This window comes from Petromyzon marinus, chromosome 55, assembly GCF_048934315.1.
Source record: "Petromyzon marinus isolate PM22_M1 ecotype Great Lakes invasive population chromosome 55, UKy_Petmar_22M1.pri1.0, whole genome shotgun sequence".
Lineage (NCBI taxonomy): Eukaryota > Metazoa > Chordata > Hyperoartia > Petromyzontiformes > Petromyzontidae > Petromyzon > Petromyzon marinus.
In genome coordinates, this window is record NC_133721.1 from 9,929,556 (window position 1) to 9,952,774 (window position 23,219).

At 56.2% G+C, this 23,219-nt stretch overlaps 1 protein-coding gene across 1 annotated transcript in view; it reads left to right on the forward strand.

Moving 5' to 3' along the window:
* The first annotated feature begins 2,732 nt into the window (after nt 1-2,732).
* The window catches only part of LOC142905602 (uncharacterized), a 155,734-nt gene continuing 135,247 nt past the window's right edge, over nt 2,733-23,219 (forward strand). Inside the window, exons 1-2 of the mRNA XM_076052232.1 lie at nt 2,733-2,786; nt 4,848-4,856. Coding sequence (XP_075908347.1) covers nt 2,733-2,786; nt 4,848-4,856 — 63 coding nt within the window. The remainder of the gene's footprint in view (nt 2,787-4,847; nt 4,857-23,219) is intronic.

Here is a 23,219-nt window from a genome sequence, read left to right on the forward strand (position 1 = left end):
GGTGAGTGCATGAGCGAGTGGGTGAGTGGGTGAGTGTGTGAGTGAGTGAATTAGTGGGTGAGTTCGTGAGTATTCTGAGTGGACGAGTCGATTGGTGAGCCGGTGGGTGGTTGAGTGGGTGAGTGAGTGTGTGGGTGAGTGCATGAGCGAGTGGGTGAGTGGGTGAGTGTGTGGGTGAGTGTGTGGATGAGGTAGTGAGCGAGTGGATGAGGTAGTGAGCGAGTGGGTGAGTGGGTGAGTGTGTGGGTGAGTGTGTGGGTCAGTGTGTGGGTGAGTGTGTGGGTGAGTGTGTGGGTCAGTGTGTGGGTGAGTGAGTGAGCGAGTGGGTGAGCGAGTGAGTGTGTGGGTGAGTGTGTGGGTGAGTGCGTCTGCATTTCACCAACTGTCAGACAAAGCAACTGAATGGCTCAACCACTTACAACTCAATATTCAACCCAGCCGCTCTCCAATGGCCGTACGCAAAAACACAATGACTGTGTTGAGTGTTGTTGTCCTCTCCCCGCACCTGCGACTGGCACGGTTGGCTACGTACGGTGCGAAAGAAGTTCAACGTACGTGCATGCCAGAGACATTAAGCCGACACTGCTGGGACCCTGGGGTTCAACGCACGGGGTTGGAACCTGCTGCTGCTGCTGGCGATGATTATGATGATGCTGATAATTGCTGATGATGCCACTGCTGCTGCTGATGATGAAGATGCTGATACAGTCATGTTCATGTTGGTTGATCGACATGTCAATGACGTTGTTTCTGTTGCAGCTGCTGCTGCTGCTGATGATGATACTGTTGCTGATGATGACGGACAGTCAAGCTCATGTTGATTGATCAAAATGTCAATAATGTTGTTGGTTCTGTTGCAGCTGATGGTGCTGCTTCTGAAGATACTGCTGTTGATGCTGCTGCTGATACTGCTGCTGATGATGATGCTGGTGCCGCTGCTGATGAAGTTGGAGAGTCATGCGCATGTTGATTGATTAAAATGTTAATCATGTTGTTGTGTCTGTTGCAGCTGCAGCTGCTACTGCTGCTGATGATGATGATGATGATACTGCTGCTGATGATGATGATATTGATGATGGGCTGGATGCACACCCGCCACATTCCTACCAGTACTCGAACTTACAACCTTCCAACTGTGAGTCAACTATCGTAATAATAATAAAAAAAGATATAGCATTTATTTATTTAATCGACGAAGAGTTGTTATCTCAAATCGATCAGAAGATCAGAATGTGTTTTTTTATACCGGAGGAATCCGATGACCTATGAAGCTCTTTTTGACAGATTGTCCACTGGACACAGATCTCCAATCACAAGTCGCCGCCCGCTTGCCCCACCCCCCGAAGGCGGGAAACCCCCATCACGACAAGCCACGCCCATCGTGACGCGGACGATGACGCCGACGGTTTTTTTTTTAATCAAGCCCCCCGCCCAGCACCTCCCGTCCAGCGGCACACGGGGGGAAACAGAGGTGAGACTTAGAAAAGGTATAACAAAAAGTTGCGACGTGGTATCCGATTGGTTGAGAATTGGAGGCATTAACATCGAAGTTATGGTTGGTCAACGTTAGAAGTCCCACGTTGATTTCGTTTGACCAGCTAAGAAACCCAGACGTTGGCCGTGAGCGTGAATTAAGCTTCTGCTCGTCGCGGGTTCGTTAACGCAGTGCGCTAACCACTACGCCACCGCTCCCCCCCCCCCCCCCCCACACACACGCATACGTGGGCGAGATGTTAACTACCTCGCCTGGTATACAGGAGGTCGTGGGTTCCGATCCTAACCCTGACGCCTGCTGCTGTGTATTTGGAGTCCGTGTCTCTCTCTGGCACCGTGGTCGTGTGGATTCTTATCCGGGTCCTCCGGTTTTCCCTTCCGCGTTTAGATTCAACATCGCGCGTTTGGAGTGTTTGGCTGCGATACATTTCCCCGTGATCAGCCACTTGGTTGAGCTGTCGTTTGCGGCCGGTTCGCTTCTGTGGGGCCTCACCTGGTAAAATAAAAAAAAATAAGTTGTGAAAGATATATATATTGCACGGACAAAGATCCCCCGTGTAGCCTTAACAGACTTTTGGAGAAAGTGTTGTTAGCGAGTAGCACCTATGAAGGCCGGAACGGTACTACGAGGGGGTGGACGTCCAGCACCACGCCCGGCCGCCTTTGTCTCCCCAGCGGCAATGTTTACTACACAGTGCACCAGCTACTCAGTTGAGGATGAGTGGACATGCGGTGGGGGGAAGGGGGGGGTTCATAGCACGGCACGCTAACCGTTGCACCACCGCTCCCCACTGTGTCAGACATCACACACACACACATTTGTATACACAGACACACATCTAGACGTGGGGACAAAGAGACAGACACACGACATGCGGACGCGGAACACTTAAAGCTGAACTAAATTAACATTGATTCCATCGACTCTTCAGAGGACAGGGTGGGTGGGTGGGTGGTTGGTTGGGCCGTGGTGGTGGTGGTGGGGAGGTGGGGGGGTGGTGTTGGTGGTGGTGGGGAGGGAGTGGTGGGGGGGTGGTGTTGGTGGTGGTGGGGAGGAAGGGGGGGGGGGCTTTTTCGAGAAGCGCCGATTGTCCCACAGGTAAGCGGAATTGGAATATACACACACACATGTATTGGGAGGAATCCGATGAGCTGTGAAGCTCTTTTGTCACAGGCGTACGTTCAATTGGATCTCCGAAGAAGAGTTAAGTCGTGGCTAGGTGGAGGAGTTGGAGGAGATGGAGGAAGAGGCGGAGGGGGAGGAGATCGAGGAGGTACAGGAGGTGGAGGAGGTGGAGGGGGAGGAGGTGGAGGAGGTGGAGACCCATAGACTCACACAACGACTCATAGACTCACATAGAGACCTATAGGCTCACACAGAGACCCATAGACTCACACAGAGACCCATAGACTCACACAGAGATCCATAGACTCACACAGAGTCCCATACACTTACAACGAGACCCATAGACTCACACAGAGACCCATAGACTCACACAGAGACCCGTAGACTCACACAGAGACCCATAAACTTACAAAGAGACCCATAGTCTCACACAGAGACTCATAGACTCACATAGAGACCCATAGACTCACACAGAGACCCATACACTTACAAAGAGACCCATAGTCTCACACAGAGACTCATAGACTCACACAGAGACCCATAGACTCACACAGAGACCCATACACTTACAAAGAGACCCATAGTCTCACACAGAGATTCATAGACTCACACAGAGACCCGTAGACTCACACAGAGACCTATAGCTTGTTGTCCTTCCCAGCACCTCTGATTAGCACAGTTGGCTACGTACGGTGCGAAAGACGTTAAACACACACACACACACTCAGCTGCACATCCTTCTATTCCGCATCAGCCAATCTCGTGCTAATCCAGTGTAGCTGCTATCAGCTCCAGACTCTGGGGCTCAATGCAGGGACCATGGACTTGCAGAGCACAGAGGGCAGGAGTTCAAATGCCAGATCGGGGTTAGACTGTGTGAATGTAGGGCTCAATGTCAGTCTATGGGTCTCTGTGTGAGTCTCTGGGTCTCTGTGTGAGTCTATGGGTCTCTGTGTGAGTCTATGGGTCTCTGTGTGAATCTGTGGATCTCTGTGTGAGTCTCTGGGTCTCTGTTTGAGTCTGTGGGTCTCTGTGTGAGCCTATGGGTCTCTGTGTAAGTCTATGGGTCTCTGTGTGAGTCTATGGGTCTCTGTGTGAGTCTCTGGGTCTCTGTGTGAGTCTATTGGTCTCTGTGTGAGTCTATGGGTCTCTGTGTGAATCTGTGGATCTCTGTGTGAGTCTCTGGGTCTATGTGTGAGTCTATGCGTCTCTGTTTGAGTCTGTGGGTCTCTGTGTGAGCCTATGGGTCTCTGTGTAAGTCTATGGGTCTCTGTGTGAGTCTATTGGTCTCTGTGTGAGTCTATGGGTTTCTGTGTGAGTCTATGGGTTTCTGTGTGAGCCTATGGGTCTATGTGTGAGTCTATGGATTTACGTGAAAGTCTATGGGTGTCCGTGATAGTTCACGTGTCTCTGTGTGAGTCTGTGAGTTTCTGTGTGAATTTATGGGTCTTTGTGTGAGTCTATGATTCTCTCTACGAGTTTATGGGCCTTTGTATGAGTCTATGTATGAGTCTATGGGTCTCTCTACAAGTCTATGGGTTTCTCTATGACTGTATGGGTCTTTGCATGAGATTGTGGGTCTCTGTGTGAGTTTCTGTAGAGCTCTTTGTGAGTCTGCGGATTTCCGAGTGAGTCTGTCTGTCTGTGCATGAGTCTATGGGTCTCTGTGTAATTCGACGGGTGTCTCTGCGTGAAACTCGTGTGGTCTGGGTACATCCCTCATCCCTCTCTTCCCCGCGCACGCCTCCCGCTGTACGGGCACGTGGCGTGGCCGATGTCTTGCTGATGACACCCGCACCGCACGAAACGGCCGGGGGCGGGCGAGCGTTCACTTTGACACATCGAGCACGGGCATCGCTCCCTCCAGCCGGTCGCTCGTTAAACAAACAAACAAAAATAACGGTCCCCCGATCCCATCCCATCCCGTCTCCGAAAACAAAAACAAAAAAAATCATTAACGACTCCAAAAACTTATTTACACGCGTCTGCGAAGCATAAAAATTGGCCGCTGGGGAAGACAAAGGGGGGGCTGGCTGGGGGGGTGGGGGGGGGGCGCGCAGATAAACCTCTATTGACGGGGATTGAGAAGGCGTGAGGTAGTATCGTCTGAGACAAAGGCAGAAGGAGCGATGGAGATTTGCCTAATTATCAGGAATCAATAGCAAATAACGGCGTGCCGGCCTGAATTTGTGAAAGTGTGTGCCTGCGCGCGTGTGTCCGCCGCCAGGGTGTGAGGGTGAGCGCGTGTGTCTGTCACGGTGTGAGGGTGAGCGCGTGTGTAACAGGGTGTGAGAGTGAGCGCGTGTGTAACAGGGTGTGAGAGTGAGCGCGTGTGTAACAGGGTGTGAGAGTGAGCGCGTGTGTAACAGGGTGTGAGTGTGAGCGCGTGTGTAACAGGGTGTGAGAGTGAGCGCGTGTGTAACAGGGTGTGAGAGTGAGCGCGTGTGTAACAGGGTGTGAGAGTGAGCGCGTGTGTAACAGGGTGTGAGAGTGAGCGCGGGGAGCGGTGGTGCATCCGTTGGCGCTGCGCCTCGCTACGAACCCCGCGAGCAGAGTTCGATTCCCGCTCGCCGCCACCGCCGGTGACGATTATCTGAACCGGCCCAGGGCCCTCTCCTAGGTCGACTCAGCCTCAAATGAGTAGCCGGTGCAGCGTGTGAAATATCGCCACTGGGGGAGACAAAGGCGGTCCGGGCGTGGTGTTTGCTAACGACCCTCTCGTGTGCTGTGCCGGCCTTCATAGGTGCACGCTAACACCACTTGCCCCAAAAGCCTGTTGCGGGCTATACGGGGGATCTTTGCCTTTCGTCTTGGTCTTGTGTGTTGTTGGGGAGCGGTGGCGGTTTGCTTAGCGCGCTGCGCCATGAACCCAGAGGTCCGAGTTCGATTCCCGTTCACGGCCCATGTTGCAGAAGTGCGCTAACCACTGCATCACCGCGCCCCACACTTACACCCACAAAGACAAAGGTCCCCCGTATCGCCTATACGCACTTTTGGGGCAAGTGTTGTAAGCAAGCGCCTATACGAAGACCTGCACGGTACACAAAAACTGGGTGGCCACAAACACGAAGCAAAGGCAAAGATCCTCCGTACAGCCTCAACAGACTGTTGGGGCAAGTGCTGTTAGCGATCCAGCAACACACACACACACAAAGATCCCCCGTGTAGCCTTAGCAGACTGTAGGGGCAAGTTCTGTAAGCGAGCACCTATGAAGGCCGGCGCAGAACACGAGGGCGTGGGTTTGCCAGACGCACACACGCGCGCACACACCACGACACACACACACGAATAAATGAAGACATACAAAAACCACACACACACACACAGACGCACACAACAACAATAACAACAATAACAACCACGCACGCGCAATCTCTCTCCCTCTCTCCCCCTCTTTGCTCAGCGCCAGCACCATCCCGGGCCAACGCCATTCTCATGCTAATCGTGAAACAGAATTCAGATTCGCCCGGTTGAGATATTCATAACAAATGTGTCTGGGATGGATTAGGCGAGGTGGTGGTGGCGGGGGGGGGGGGGGGGAGAGGTGTTGGGAGGGTAGGGGACTGAGTGAGAGCTAAGGGGGGGCAGGGGGGGGGTGGTTATGAGTGGGGGGGGGGGGTGCGATGTTGGCATTTAGCGTCGGTTGAGATACGGGCCCCCCACCCCCTTATCAGTGGCGCTTTGCTCCTCACTACCCCTCCCACCACCCCCGCCCGGCGCTCCTCGCACTGGCTGCGTCCGTCCGTCGTTCGGTCGACGCCTCACAAAGCGCCGGCAACGCGCTGACATTACGGGATGCCTGCGTTTGACCTTTTAATGGGCGGCGATTGGGCCAGGGGAGGCAGGTCCGTGGCGCGGTGGGGTGGGTTGGGTGGGGTGGGAGGGGTGGGGTGAGTGGGGTGAGTGGGGTGGGGTGAGTGGGGTGGGGTGAGTGGGGTGGGGTGAGTGGGGTGAGTGGGGTAGGAGGGGTGGGGTGAGTGGGGTGAGTGGGGTGAGTGGGGTGGGTGGGGTGAGATGAGTGGGGTGAGTGGTGTGGGTTGGGTGGGTGGGTTGAGTGGGGTGAGTGGGGTGAGTGGGGTGGATGGGAGGAGTGGGGTGAGTGGGGTGAGTGGGGTTGGTGGGGTTGGGTGAGTGGGGTGGGGTAGCTGGGGTGAGTGGAGTGAATGGAGTGAGTGGGGTGGGTGGGGTGAGTGGGGTGGGTGGGGTAGGGTGATTGCGTTGGGTGGGGTGGAGTGGGTGGGGTGAGTGGGGTGAGTGGAGAGAGTGGGTGAGTGGGGTGGGTGGGTTGAGTGGGGTGAGTGGGGTGGTAGTGGTGGGGTGAGTGGGTTGAGTGGGGTGGGGTGAGTGGGGTGAGTGGGGTGGGTGGGGAATGGTGAGTGGGGTGAGAGGGGTGGGTGGGGTGGGTGGGGAGAGTGGAGTGAGTGGAGTGGGTGTGGTGGAGTGAGTGGGTTGAGTGGGGTGGGGTGAGTGGGGTGGGTGGGGAATGGTGAGTGGGGTGAGTGGGGTGGGTGAGGTGGGGTGGGTGGTGTGAGTGGAGTGAGTGGGAGAGTGGGTGAGTGGGGTAAGTGGGGTGAGTGGGGTGATTGGGGTGAGTTGGGTGGGTGGGGTGAGTGGGGTGGGTGTGGTGGGTGGGGTGGGTGGGTGGCATGAGTGGGGTGAGTGGGGTGGGGTGATTGTGGTGGGTTGGGTGAGTGGGTTGAGTGGGGTGGGTGGGGTGGGGTAAGTGAGGTGGGTGAGTGGGGTGAGTGAGGTGGGTGGGGTGGGTGGGGTGAGTGGGGTGAGTGGGTTGAGTGGGGTGGGTGGGGTGGGGTAAGTGGGGTGGGTGAGTGGGGTGAGTGGGGTGAGTGAGGTGGGTGGGGTGGGTGGGGTGAGTGGGGTAAGTGGGGTGAGTGGGGTGGGTGGGGTAGGGTTAGTGGGGTGGGTGGGGTGCATGGGGTGGTTGAGGAGAGAGGGGTGGGTGGGGACAATAGGCGGGTGGGGTGGGTGGGGTGGGGTAAGTGGGTGAGTGGGATAGGTGGGGTGAGTGGGGTGAGAGGGGTGGGTGAGGTGGGTGGGTGGGGTGGGTGGGGTGGGTGGGGTGGGGTGAGTGGGTGGTGTGAGTGGGCTGAGTGGGAGAGTGGGGTGAGTGAGGGGGGTGGGGTGAGTGGGGTGAGTGGAGAGTAGGTGAGTGGGGTAAGTTGGGTGAGTGGGGCGGGTGAGGTCGGGTGGGTAGCGTGAGTGGGGTGAGTGGGGTGGGTGAGTGGGTTTGGTGGGTTGGGTGGGTGGGGTGAGTTGGGTGAATGGGGTAAGGTGAGTGGGGTGGGTGGGAGAGTAGTGAGTGAGGTGAGTGGGGTGGGTTGGGTGGGTGGGGTGGGGTGAGTGGGGTGAATGGGGTGGGTGGGGTGGGTGGGCTGGGGTGAGTTGGGTGGTTGGGGTAGGGTGAGTGGGGTGGGTGGGGTGGGGTGGGTGGGGTGAGTGGGGTGAGTGGAGTGGGTGTGGTAGGGTGGGGTAGGGTGAATGGGGTGGGTGGAAGAGTGGGGTGAGTGGAGTGGGTGGGGTGGGTGGGGTGAGTGGGGTGAGTGGGGTAGGTGGGGTGGTTGGGGTTAGGTGAGTGGGGTGGGTGGGAGGAGTGGGGTGAGTGGGGCCAGTGGGGTTGGTGGGAGAGTGGGGTGAGTGGGGTGAGTGGGGTGGGTGGGGTGGGGTGAGTGGGGTGGAAGGTATGGGGTGAGTGGGGTGAGTTGGGTGGGTGGGGTGGGGTGGGGTGGGGTGAGGTGAGGTGAGTGGTGTGAGTGGGGTGGGTGGGTTGGGGTGAGTGGGGTGGGTGGGGTAGGGTGAATGGGGTGGGTGGGAGAGTGGGGTGATTGGGGTGTGTTAGGTGAGTGGGGTGAGTGGGGTGGGTGGGTGGGTTGAGTGGGGTGAGTGGGGTGGGTTGGAGGAGTGGGGTGAGTGGGGTGAGTGGGGTTGGTGGGGTTGGGTGAGTGGGGTGGGGTAGCTGGGGTGAGTGGGGTGAATGGAGTGAGTGGGGTGAGTGAGGTGGGGTGAGTGGGGTGGGTGGGGTAGGGTGATTGGGTTGGGTGGGGTGGAGTGGGTGGGGTGAGTGGAGAGAGTGGGTGAGTGGAGTGGGTGGGGTGAGTGGGGTGAGTGGAGTGGGTGTGGTAGGGTGGGGTAGGGTGAATGGGGTGGGTGGGAGAGTGGGGTGTGTGGAGTGGGTGGGGTGGGTGGGGTGAGTGGGGTGAGTGGGGTAGGTGGGGTGGTTGGGGTTTAGGTGAGTGGGGTGGGGGGAGGAGGAGTGGGGTGAGTGGGGCCAGTGGGGTTGGTGGGAGAGTGGGGTGAGTGGGGTGAGTGGGGTGGGTGGGGTGGGGTGAGTGGGGTGGAAGGTATGGGGTGAGTGGGTGAGTTGGGTGGGTGGGGTGGGGTGGAGGGGGTGAGATGAGTGGTGTGAGGGGGTGGGTGGGTTGGGGTGAGTGGGGTGGGTGGGGTAGGGTGAATGGGGTGGGTGGGAGAGTGGGAGTGATTGGGGTTGGTTAGGTGTGGGGGTGAGTGGGGTGGCGTGGGTGGTTGAGTGGGGTGAGTGGGGCTTGGGTTGGAGGAGTGGGGTGAGTGGGGTGAGTGGGGTTGGTGGGGTTGGGTGAGTGGGGCGGGGTAGCTGGGGTGAGTGGGGTGAATGGAGTGAGTGGGGTGAGTGAGGTGGGGTGAATGGGGTTGGTGGGGTAGGGTGATTGGGTTGGGTGGGGTGGAGTGGGTGGGGTGAGTGGGGTGAGTGGAGAGAGTGGGTGAGTGGAGTGGGTGGGGTGAGTGGGGTGAGTGGAGTGGGTGTGGTAGGGTGGGGTAGGGTGAATGGGGTGGGTGGGAGAGTGGGGTGAGTGGAGTGGGTGGGGTGGGTGGGGTGAGTGGGGTGAGTGGGGTAGGTGGGGTGGTTGGGGTTAGGTGAGTGGGGTGGGTGGGAGGAGTGGGGTGAGTGGGGCCAGTGGGGTTGGTGGGAGAGTGGGGTGAGTGGGGTGGGTGGGGTAGGGTTATTGGGTTGGGTGGGGTGGAGTGGGTGGGGTGAGTGGAGTGGGTGTGGTGAGTGGGGTGGTTGGGGTAAGGTGAGTGGGGTGGTTGGGGTTGGGTGAGTGGGGTGAGGTGGGTGGGGTGGGGTGAGTGGGGTGAGTGGTGTGGGTGGGGTAGGGTGAGTGGGAGAGTGGGGTGAGTAGGGTGGGTGGGGTTTGTGGTGTGAGAGAGGTGAGTGGGGTTGTTGGGGTAGGGTGAGTGGGGTGAGTGGGGTGAGTGTGGTGGGTGGGGTGAGTGTGGTGGGTGGGTATGTGTGGGGTGGGGTGAGTGGGGTGGGTGGGGTGAGTTGGGTGAGTGGGGTGGGTCGGGTGGGATGAGTGGGGTGATAGGGTTAGGGTGAGTGGGGTGGGTGGGGTCGGGTGGGTGGGGTGGGGTCAGTGGGGTAAGTGGGGGTGGGGTGGGTGGGGTTGCTCGGGAGAGTGGGGTGGGTGGGGAGAGTGGGTGGGGTGGTTGGGGTGAGTGGGGTGAGTGGGGTTGGTCGGGAGAGTGGGGTGGGTGGGGAGAATATGTGAGTGAGTTTGGTGGGGTTGGGTGAGTGGGGTGAGTGAGGTGAGTCGGGTGGGTGGGACAGGGTGAATGGGGTGGGTGGGGTTCGGTGAATGGGGTGGGTGGGAGAGTGGGGTGAGTGGGGTGAGTGGGGTGCGTGGGGTGGGCTGAGTGGGGTTAGTGGGGTAGGGTGAGTGGGGTGGATGGGGTAGGGTGAGTGGGGTTGGTGGGGTCGGTGGGGAGAGTGGGTTGGGGTGGGTGGGGTGAGTGGGGAGAGTGGAGTTTTTGGTTAGAGTGGGGTGGGTGAGAATACGTGAGTAAGGTTGGTGGGGTTGGGTGAGTGGGGTGAGTGGGGTGAGTGGGGTGTGTGGGGTGTGTGGGATAAGGTGAATGGGGTGGGTGGGGTGGGGTGATTGGGGTGGGTTGAGTGGGGTGGTTGGGGTGGGTGGGGTGGGTGGGTTGAGTGGGGTGGGTGGGTTGAGTGGGGTGGGTGGGGTGAGTGGGGTGGTTGGGGTAGGGTGAGTGGAGTGGGTGGGGTGGGGTTGGTGGGGTGAGTGGGGTGAGTTGGGTGGGTGGGGTAGGGTGAGTGGTGTGGGTGGGAGTGTGGGGTGAGTGGGGTGCGTGGGAGGAATGGGGTGAGTGCGGTGGGTGGGGTGAGTGGGGTTGGGTGGTTGGGGTGAGTGGGGTGGGTGTGGTAGGGTAAATGGGGTGGGTGGGAGAGTGCGGTGGGTGGGAGGAGTCTGGTGAGTGGGGTGGGTGGGGTAGGGTGAGTGGGGTAGGTGGGGTTGGTGGGTGGTGTCATTGGGGTGAGTGGGGTTGTTGGGGTGAGTGGGGTGATTGGGGTGGGTGGGAGAGTGGGGAGAGTGGGGTGAGTGGGGTGGGTGGGAGAGTGGGGAGAGTGGGGTGAGTGGGGTGGGTGGAAGAGTGGGGTGCGTGGGGTGGGTGGGGTAGGGTGGGTGGGGTGAGTGGGGTGGGTGGGGTAAAGTGGGTGGCGTGAGTGGAGTGAGTCGGGTAGGGTGAGTGGGGTGAGTGGGTGAGTGGGGTGAGTGTGTGAGTGGGGTGAGTGGGGTGAGTGGCATGAGTGGGGTGAGTGGGGTGAGTGAGGTGAGTGGGGTGAGTGTGGTGAGTGGGGTGGCGTGAGTGGGGTGAGTGTGGTGAGTGGGGTGGCGTGAGTGGGGTGTTTGAGGTGAGTGGGGTGAGTGAGGTAATCCTCACCGGCCATCGCAAATCTACTCCCCTCCGTTCCCTATTCTGCACCCTGTTGTTCACTTCCATCCATCCCCTCCATCCATCCACTCCATCCATCCCCTCCATCCATCCACTCCATCCACCCACTCCATCCACCCCCTCCATCCACCCCCTACATCCATCCCCTCCATCCACCCCCTCCACCCACTCCCTCCGTCCACCCCCTCCACCCACCCCCTTCACCCACCCCCTCCATCCACCCCCCTCCATCCCGTCCATTTATCCCTCCTGGTCGGCAGGCATCTATTCAGGTTTACAGGTAGCTGGGTGTATACACAAGTTGGTAAGTGATTAGACAGGTCGGTAAACAGGTAGGTAAGTTTCTAAATAAGTAAGTGGGTGACTAGGCAGGTAGGTACAGTGAGGGAAAAAAGTATTTGATTCCCTGCTGATTTTGTACGTTTGCCCACTGGCAAATAAATGATCAGTCTATAATTTTAATGGTACGTTTATTTGAACAGTGAGAGACAGAATAACAACAAAAAAAATCCAGAAAAACGCATGCCAAAAATGTTATAAATTGATTTGCATTTTAATGAGGGAAATAAGTATTTTACCCCCTCTCAATCAGAAAGAATTCTGACTCCCAGGTGTCTTTAATACAGGTAACGAGCTGAGATTAGTAGCACACTCTTAAAGGGAGTGCTCCTAATCTCAGCTTGTTACCTGTATAAAAGACACCTGTGCACAGAAGCAATCAATCAATCAATCAGATTCCAAACTATCCACCATGGCCAACACCAAAGAGCTCTCCAAGGATGTCAGGGACAAGATTGTAGACCTACACAAGGCTGGAATGGGCTATAAGACCATTGCCCAGCAGCTTGGTGAGAAGGTGACAACAGTTGGTGCGATTATTCGCAAATGGAAGAAACACAAAAGAATTGTCAATCTCCCTCGGCCTGGGGCTCCATGCAAGATCTCACCTCGTGGAGTTGCAATGATCATGAGAACGGTGAGGAATCAGCCCAGAACTACACTGGAGGAACTTGTCAATGATCTCAAGGCAGCTGGGACCATAGTCACCTAGAAAACAATTGGTAACACACTACGCCGTGAAGGACTGAAATCCTGCAGCGCCCGCAAGGTCCCCCTGCTCAAGAAAGCGCATATACATGCCCGTCTGAAGTTTGCCAATGAACATCTGAATGATTCAGAGGACAACTGGGTGAAAGTGTTGTGGTCAGATGAGACCAAAATGGAGCTCTTTGGCATCAACTCAACTTACCTTGCTTGGAGGAGGAGGAATGCTGCCTATGACCCCAAGAACACCATCCCCACCGTCAAACATAGAAGTGGAAACATTATGCTTTGGGGGTGTTTTTCTGCTAAGGGGACAAGACAACTTCACGGCATCAAAGGGACGATGGATGGGGCCATGTACCGTCAAATCTTGGGTGAGAACCTCCTTCCCTCAGCCAGGGCATTGAAAATGGGTCGTGGATGGGTATTCCAGCATGACAATGACCCAAAACACACGGCCAAGGCAACAAAGGATTGGCTCAAGATGAAGCACATTAAGGTCCTGGAGTAGCCTAGCCAGTCTCCAGACCTTAATCCCATAGAAAATCTGTGGAGGGAGCTGAAGGTTCGAGTTGCCAAACGTCAGCCTCGAAACCTTAATGACTTGGAGAAGATCTGCAAAGAGGAGTGGGACAAAATTCCTCCTGAGATGTGTGCAAACCTGGTGGCCAACTACAAGAAACGTCTGACCTCTGTGATTTCCAACAAGGGTTTTGTCACCAAGAACTAAGTCATGTTCTGCAGAGGGGTCAAATTCTTATTTCCCTCATTAAAATGCAAATCAATTTATGACATTTTCGACATGCGTTTTTCTGGATTTTTGTTGTTGTTATTCTGTCTCTCACTTCAATTAAACCTACCATTGAAATAATAGACTGATCATTTCTTCGTCAGTGGGCAAACGTTCAAAATCAGCAGGGGATCAAATACTTTTTCCCTCACTGTAGACTGGTAGGTGTCTCAAGTATACAGGTGGGTAGGTCGGTAGGTGAGTTGTGAGACAGGGACAGTAGGTAAGCAGGCATCTCGACGAGACGGCAGGTAGGCAGGTAGGAGCGCGTCCAATCAAACCCCACCAATCCATCACTCGCTCCATCGCCAATCAGGGCACAAAGGCAGCACCGGGGGGAGGAGCCAGTGGCTGTCTCATACTCATCACTCAAGCAGAGATTAAGATCCCCCGTATAGCCTTATCAGACTGTTGGGGCAAAGTGCTGTTAGTGAGTAGCACCTATTAAAGGCCGGCACGGTACAAGAGGGGGTGGGTGGCCAGCACCACGCCGTGCCGCTTTTGATTCCACAGTGGCGATGTTTCACACTCACTGACATACACACTGGCCCACTCACTCACTCACTAACTGAACCACTCACTCACTCACTGACCCGCTAACTCACTCACACACTGAACCACTAACTCACTCACTCACACTGACCTGCTAACTCACTAACTCACTAACCCACTCATTCACTCACTGACCCGCTCACTCAATCGTTCACTGACCCACTCACTCACTCACTGACCCGCTAACTCACTCACACACACTGACCCGCTAGCTCACTCACTCACACTGACCCGCTAAATCACTCACACACACTGACCGGCTAACTCACTCACTCACACTGACCCGCTAACTTACTAACTCACACACTGTCCCGCTCACTCACTCACACTCACTCACTGACTCACTCACCCACACACGGGCCCACTCACTCACTCACTGACCCACTCACTCACTCACTGACCCGCTCACTCACTCACTGACCCACTCACTCACCCACTCACACACTGGCCCGCTCACTCACTCACACACTGACCCGCTAACTCACTCACACACACACTGACCCACTCACTCACTCACACACTGACCCACTCACTCCCACAGTGACCCGCTAACTCACTCACTCACCCGCTCGCTCACTCACTCACTCACTAACCCACTCATTCACACACACACTGACCCACAAACTCACTCACTCACTCACACACTGACCCACTCACTCCCACACTGACCCGCTAAATCACTCACTCACTGACCCGCTCGCTCACTCACTCACTGACTCACTCACTCATTCACTGACCCACTCACTCACTGACCCGCTTACTCACTCACACATTGATCCGCTAACTCACTCACTCACATTGACCCGCTAACTCACACACTCACTGACTCGCTAACTCACACACACACTGAACTGCTTACTCACTCACTCACTAACCCACTCATTCACTCACTGACCCACTCACTCACTCACACACTGACCCACTCACTCGCTCACACACAGACCTGCTCACTCACACACTGACCCAATAACTCTCTCACTGACCCACTCACTGACTCACACACTGACACGCTAACTCACACACACACTGACCTGCTCACTCACTCACTGACCCACTCACTCACACACTGACCCGCTAACTCACACACTCACACACTGACCCACTCACTCACTCACACACTTACCCGCTCACTCACTCACTCACTGACCCACTCACTCACTCACACACTGACCCATTCACTCACTCAAACACTGACCCGCTAACTCACACACATACTGACCCACTCACTCACTCACACACTGACCCGCTCACTCACTCACTGACCCACTCACTCACACACTGACCCACTCATTCACTCACACACAGACCTGCTCACTCACACGCACACTGACCCGCTAACTCACACACTCACACACTGACGCGCTAACTCACTCACACACTGACCCGCTCACTCGCTCACTGACGCGTTAACTCACTCAGTGACCCACTCATTCACACACTGACCCACTCACTGACTCACTGACCCGCTCACTCACACACTGACCCACTCACTCACTTACTCATACACTGACCCATTCACTCACTCACACACTGACCCGCTAACTCACACATACACTGACCCACTCACTCACTCACACACTGACCCGCTCACTCACTCACTGACCCACTCACTCACACACTGACCCACTCATTCACTCACACACAGACCTGCTCACTCACACGCACACTGACCCGCTAACTCACACACTCACACACTGACGCGCTAACTCACTCACACACTGACCCACTCACTCACTCACTGACCCACTCACTCACTCACACACTGACCCGCTCACTCACACACTAACCCACTCACTCACACACTGACCCATTCACTCACTCACACACTGACCCGCTAACTCACACACACACTGACGCGCTAACTCACTCACACACTGACCCGCTCACTCACTCACTGACTCTTTCACTCACTCACTCACACACTGATCCACTCACTCACTCACTGACGCGCTAACTCACTCACTGACCCACTCATTCACACACTGACCTCTCACTCACACGCACACTGACCCACTCACTCACTCACACACTGACCCACTAACTCACTCACACACTAACCCGCTCACTCACACACACACTGACCCGCTAACTCACACACTCACACACTGACCCACTCACTCACTCACACACTGACCCACTCACTCACTCACTGACCCACTCACTCACACACACACTTACACACACACTGACTCACTCACTCACTGACCCTCTCTCTGACTCACTCACTCACTGGCCCTCTCTCTGACTTACACACTGACCCACTCACTCACTCACTGACTCACTCACTCCCACACTGACCCGCTAACTCACTCACTCTCTGACCCACTCACTCACTCACACACTGACCCGCTCACTCACTCACACACTGACCCACTCACTCACTCACTGAATCACTCACTCACACACTGACCCGCTAACTCACCAACACACTGACCCACTCACTCACTCACACACTGACCCGCTAACTCACCAACACACTGACCCACTCACTCACTCACCCCCTCTCTGACTCACTCACACACACACTGACCCACTCACTCACTCACACACTGACCCGCTAACTCACCAACACACTGACCCACTCACTCACTCACCCTCTCTCTGACTCACACGCACGCTCACGCTTGCTGGCTCCCTCTCCTCCCGTACCCTGAATCATCATCACAGCCCCATTCAATCCTCTCCTCCTCCTCCTCCTTCTTCTGCCGCTGCCGCCGTCACTCGCCGTTTATCAGCGATATCCAAAAGGTCGCGAGCGAACAATAGGGGACAAATTTCACCCAAAGCAGATCTAATTTACGAGTCTCAATGGCTCTGGCATGGTGAATGCCAGCGTGATAAGCCACACACTGACAACCCCCCCCCCCCACTCACTCACTCGCCCCCCCTTCACTCGCCCCCCACACCCCCACCTCACTCGCCCCCCCCCACACCCCCACCTCACTCGCCCCCCTCCACACCCCCACCTCACTCTCCCCCCCCCACCTCACTCGCCCCCCCCACACCCCCACCTCACTCGCCCCCCCCCACACCCCCACCTCACTCTCCCCCCCACACCCCCACCTCACTCGCCCCCCCTCCACACCCCCACCTCACTCGCCCCCCCCACACCCCCACCTCACTCGCCCCCCCCACCCCCACCTCACTCGCCCCCCCCACACCCCCACCTCACTCGCCCCCCCCCCACACCCCGCCCCCCGTTGGCTTCACGCGATCAACGCCACCCCCCCCCCCCTCTGCACCCCTCCCCCCAACACCCCCCCCTCCCCAACGAGCGCGCGCTAACGGAGCGAGTCCCCCTAGGGGGTGCTGGTCCCCCCCTAGGTCGACTCAGCCTCGCACGAGTGACGCGTGCCCGAGTGGAGGCGTGGAACGTCGCCACGTGGGGGGGGGGGGTGGTAGGGGGGGGGGTGAGAGACAAAGGCGGCCGGGCGTGGTGCTGGCCCACCCACCCACCCCCTTCGTGTGCCACAGTGGTCGGCCTTCATAGGTGCCGCTCGCTACTCGCTAACAGCACTTGCCCCAACAGTCTGTTGAGGCTACCCGGGGGGTGCCTTTGTCTTTGTCATTGTGCCCCCGTGTGCGCGCGCCTGTGCGCGTGTCCTCGTGTCGTCGCTTAACAATGAGAGCGAGCCCTTTGTTATCACTTCGTTGGACTTCTTTCACGCCGTACGTAGCAAAAATAAATAAATAAAAAACCCTTGGCTAATAGGAGTGGCTGGCGGTGGAAGGACGCCAAGCTGAAGAAGGCTCGCGAGAAGGACATTTCTGAATAAACAAAATGCGATTCATTATTGTTCATTAATATGACGAATTCAGACGTCTCTTATGAAGGTACAATGTATATAATAGCTATATATATACACGCACAAAACCTTATATTTTCATAAAGCCCTCTCCTCTAACCTTGGCGAATACTTGAATAAGACATTGTGCCCGTGAGTGAAAATGCCCGTATATTGTGTTTCTCTCACGGCCACGAGACATTTAAGTCTAGCACAATTAAATTATTGTCAATTACTTCATTGCAACATTTTATTCTGAGTGTATTTATATATTTGTTGGGGGTGCGGGGGGAGCAAGGGGTGGTTTTGGGGGGACGAAGCCATAATTCTGAACATTATAAAAACGTATTTGGTTAAAATTACGCGCTGTATATTTAATTAAATAACAACGACATGCACGTGGAACTGTAACGAGGTTCTCAGCGGAATCCTTTACTCTGAAAAAAGAGAAAAGTCAGTCTGCAGGTAATTTGCCTACTCTTCCACTCTACCCCCACGTTGCGGTATCCACGGACTGCCGCTGAGGGCCGGATGGAGTCACGTGCCCGGTCAATCCACTGCTGGATGAAAACGTCACAACGCCGTTGGCAGTCTCGTTGTGGGGGGGGGGGGGGAGGAGGGGGGGTTGTTTGACCATACTTCACCACTTTTGGTTAATGTTATATTGACCAGGTTAAGGCTCCATTGAGCTACATAGCTTTTTTGTTTTTAGAAGCGACCTGGCCACAAATATAACAGCTCAACGAAGTTGGCTTCTCGTCGTGTGGAAATGTACAGCAGCCAGATACTGTGAACGCGTGGATGTTGATTCTACATTTTGGAGGGGAAAAAAAACGGAGGACTCGGAGAAAAATCCACGCGACCACTGAGAGACAGAGGGAGTTAACATCGCCTTGCCACCGTGTTGATGATGAGAGAGAGACACACAAACTCTAAATGTACAGCAGGTGGCAAAGGGTCAGGATCGAACCCACGACCCTCCCGCTGACCAGGCGAGGTAGTTAACATCGCCTTGCCACCGTGTTGATGATGAGAGAGAGACAGACAAACTCTAAATGTACAGCAGGTGGCAAAGGGTCAGGATCGAACCCACGACTCTCCCGCTGACCAGGCGAGGTAGTTAACATCGCCTAGCCACCGTGTTGATGATGAGAGAGAGAGAGAGCGACACGCAAACTCCAAATATACAACAGGTGGCAAAGGTCGGGATCGAATCCACGATCTCCTGCGTACCAGGCGAGGTAGTTAACATCTCATAGCCACCGTGACGATGATGATGAGAGAGAGAGAGACACGCAGACTCCAGGAAAGGTCGGGATCGAACCCACGACCCTCATGCTGACCAGGCGAGGTAGTTAACATCTCCTAGCCACCGTGTTGATGATGAGAGAGAGACACACAAACTCTAAATGTACAGCAGGTGGCAAAGTGTCAGGATCGAACCCACGACCCTCCCGCTGACCAGGCGAGGTAGTTAACATCTCCTAGCCACCGTGTTGATGATGAGAGAGAGACACACAAACTCTAAATGTACAGCAGGCGGCAAAGGGTCGGGATCGAACCCACGACCCTCCCGCTGACCAGGCGAGGTAGTTAACATCTCTCAGCCGCCGTGGATGGGGCTGCACTGATGAGTCTCGCGGCTCGCTTACAAGAGGGGGGGTCTTGACTCGCAAGGGGAGGGAGTGAATCGGATTTTTGGAGGCCCCACTCCAAACTCTGATTGCCGTCAATTTTCGAGGAGGAACTGGTGGGGATAGACATTTTTTTGGGGGGTGGTGTGGGGGGGGGGTACGGGGAGGGGGGGGGAGACACAAAAATAATTTAATAAATCTGAATTCAGAGAGAGCGAGTGTGCCAAAATGAATGGGAATAATTTGCACCGCTCCAGATGATTGGCAAGCGGGACTTTTGTGAGTGAGGAGCGTGTGTGTGGAGAAAATGGGTTTCTGAATTCTGGTGAATGTACCCGCGTGCGTGCGTACGTGAGTACGTGAGTGTGTGTAGTGGTGGTGTAGCGGTGGTGTAGCGGTGGTGCAGCAGTGGTGCAGCGGTGGTGTAGCGGTGGTGTAGCGGTGGTGTAGTGGTGGTGTAGCGGTGGTGTAGCGGTGGGGCAGTGGTGGTGTAGCGGTGGTGTAGCGGTGGTGTAGCGGTAGTGTAGCGGTGGTGTAGCGGTAGTGTAGCGGTGGTGTAGTGGTGGTGTAGCGGTGGTGTAGTGGTGGTGTAGCGGTGGTGTAGCGGTGGTGTAGTGGTGGTGTAGCGGTGGTGTAGCGGTAGTGTAGCGGTGGTGTAGTGGTGGTGTAGCGGTGGTGCTGCGGTGGTGTAGCAGTGGTGTAGCGGTGGTGTAGTGGTGGTGTAGTGGTGGTGTAGTGGTGGTGTAGTGGTGGTGTAGTGGTGGTGTAGTGGTGGTGTAGCGGTGGTGTAGTGGTGGTGTAGTGGTGGTGTAGTGGTGGTGTAGTGGTGGTGTAGTGGTGGTGTAGTGGTGGTGTAGTGGTGGTGTAGTGGTGGTGTAGCGGTGGTGTAGTGGTGGTGTAGTGGTGGTGTAGTGGTGGTGTAGTGGTGGTGTAGTGGTGGTGTAGTGGTGGTGTAGTGGTGGTGTAGTGGTGGTGTAGTGGTGGTGTAGTGGTGGTGTAGTGGTGGTGTAGTGGTGGTGTAGCGGTGAGCGCTAGGCTGCTCTACGAACCTGGCGACCCGGGCACGATTCCCGCTCGTGGCCCGACCTGGGCCTCCCCTAGGTCGACTCAGCCTCAAATGAGTACCTGGTGCGACGTGTAAACATCGCCACTGGGGGAGACAAAGGCGGCCGGGCGTGGTGCTGGCCACCCAATCCCCTCGTGTGCCCTGCCGGCCTTCATAGGTGCTACTTGCTAACAGCACTCGCCCCAGACAGCCCTGCCTGTCACACTTACATTGAGAGTTAGATATTAGATTTTAGAAAAATGTATTTATACTGGAGGAATCTGATGAGCTATTAAGCTCTTCTTCACAGACGTCCAGCGAATTGGATCTACGAAGAAGCGTGAAGTCACAGCTAGATAGGGGCGATGGAGGAGGAGGTGGTGGTGGTGGAGTGGATGGAGCCAAACAATCAACAACACGAGGGAGTGGGTGGCCAGCACCACGCCCGACCGCCTTTGTCTCCTCAGTGGCGATGTTTACACGTCGCACCAGGTACTCATTTCAGGCTGAGTCGACCTAGGCGAGGCCCAGGACCGGTTCAGATAATCGTCACCGGTGTTGGCCGTGAGCGGCAATCGAACTCGGGTCGCCAGATTCATAGCGCAGCGTAGCGCTAACCGCTACACCACCGCTCCCCCTAAGACACGCGCACACGCGCACACACACACACGTGCGTATCCTGTACGTGTTATAAAACGATCAATGAAATAAATATATATATTTTTGAAACGAACTTAAGAATCACGGGCGGCAGTGAAAAGGTAACGTCAGCCTTGGACAAGAAAAATCGCCTTGGCAAAATTAACTTTCTGCTCTGCACTCCTCCGGAGCCGACTATCTGAGCCGCGCATGTGTGGGAGACACTGGTCCTGGCCATTGTCCTCCTGTCTGGCGTAGGTTCATTACGACCCTGAGTGTGAGCGTGCGTGTGTGTGCGCGCGCGCGCGTGTGTGTGTGTGTATTGGGGAGCGGTGGTGCAGCGGTTAGCGCGCTGCGCTACGAACCCGGCGAACCGGGTTCGATTTCCGCTCACGGCCAACACCGGTGAGGATTATCTGAACCAGGTCCTGGGCCTCCCCTTAGGTCGACTCAGCCTCAAATGAGTACCTGGTGCGGTGTGGAAACATCGCCACTGGGGAGACAAAGGCGGCCGGGCGTGGTTGTTGGCCACCCACCCCCTCGTGTGCCGTGCCGGCCTTTATAGGTGCTCACTAACAGCACTTGCCCCCATCAGTCTGGTAAGGCTACAAAGGGGACCTTTGTCTTTGTGTGTGTTCGGAGTGGGGAGCGGTGGCGCAATGGTTATCGCACTCCTCTACGAGTTCGATTCCTGTCCGCTCACGACCAATAACAGTGTTGACAATTTGAACCGGTCCAGGGCCTCCCCTAGGTGAACTCAGCCTCAAATGAGGCAGCTTCTGGATACCTGCTCCCTTGTGTGCCGAGTGTCAGCCTCCATCGGTGATACCCGCGAATCAATCAATCAGTCAATCAATAAAGTCATTACTTGTCAAGCCAATCAATCAACAAAGTCTTTACTTGTCAAGCACTCGTTCGTGCGAAGGATGCCACAGTGCTGTACATATATAAAGAAGACTGAACTTACGAGAAGAATGAACGCAATTTCCATGCAAAACAAACTTTCATTATTAAGGCATAGACACACTGTAAAGTAATATTGAGTGTAAGCAAGTTTTAAAAAAGTAAGTGGGGGGGGGGGCAGGAAATCTTTGCTCGAGTGATTGGAAGGCATGGGCCAGATCAGCTCAACAACAACAACAACTGAAGGAGGCTGCCCCGTGGGTTTGCAATCACCACCACCAACAACAACAACAACCCGTGTCCGTGACGCCGAGGAGACCGCTGCCCGCGATCTTCTCGGTCGTCTGCAAGATGCCACTTGCCCATTGCTTCGACTGCGGCGGCGAGCGGCGAGCGTCCCATCGAAGGAGCTCCACAATAGCCCCCCCCCCCCCCCAGCCGAATGAGAGGCGGTGGAAAGTTGCACTCGGGGAAAGTCGTCGTCGCTTGCGGCTTGAGTTGGCATCGTCACCACCCCCCCCCCTCCAACCACCCCCCCCCAACCCCCCGCCGCCAAACTTCCTCCCGATGCCGAAGGGGTAGTAAATGGGCGATGTTCAGTACTGTGGCTCATGCAGATGTCACATCTGCATTGGGTGCACAAGTCCAGACTCAGGCCCCGGAGACCCTGGAGGTTCCGTCTCGCCGAGAGGAGGCGACGGTGCCTCTCCCCACGTGGGAGAGTGGAGGAGGCTCACCGCGGCGAGGATGAGCTGAGGTGGCGAGTTGCTGCCGAGAAGATGGCTGGAGTATACAAATCTCGTGAGATCTGGACACGTGGACCATCCCCCCCCCCCTCCTCCCCCCTCCAATGGAACATCTTCACCGGTTAGAAACGTTTCGGCTGCTCTGCCTACGATCCATCCCTGGGATGGATCGTGCGAGGAGTTCACAAGTCCTCGTAAGACCTGGACACCGGCAGGCGAAGGCAGCTGGGTCACGTGGCATCGCATTCCCAGCCAGCCCATGCGCAAGCGGCTTCTGTTCGTCCGGATAGAGGGGGGCCTAAACGCGCCAGGGCACGGGCTCGAGAAGTGATGTGGTACAAGAGGATATGGAACTGAGTGGACTTGCCAATGACTGCTACCGCCGGTGTTTAGTTCGGCCTCTGTGCAGGAGGAGGCTCGTGAAGGACGACGCTGATGCTACCGGGGAGTTGGAGGCGGTCGCTCTCCAACAACAGCGGAGGGCGGAGGAGCGACGCTCACAACAACGAGCGGAGCGCCATGCGCATTAAAATGCATTCAATGCCAGACGCACACAGATACAGACAAAGATGAAGATCCCCCCGTTTAATCGACTGTTGGGGCAAGTGCTGTTAGCGAGCAGCACCTATGAAGGTCTGCACGGCATACGAGGGGGGGGGGTTAGTACCACGCCCGGTCGCCTTTGTCTCCCTTGTCGCGATGTTTACTGCCCATCGTA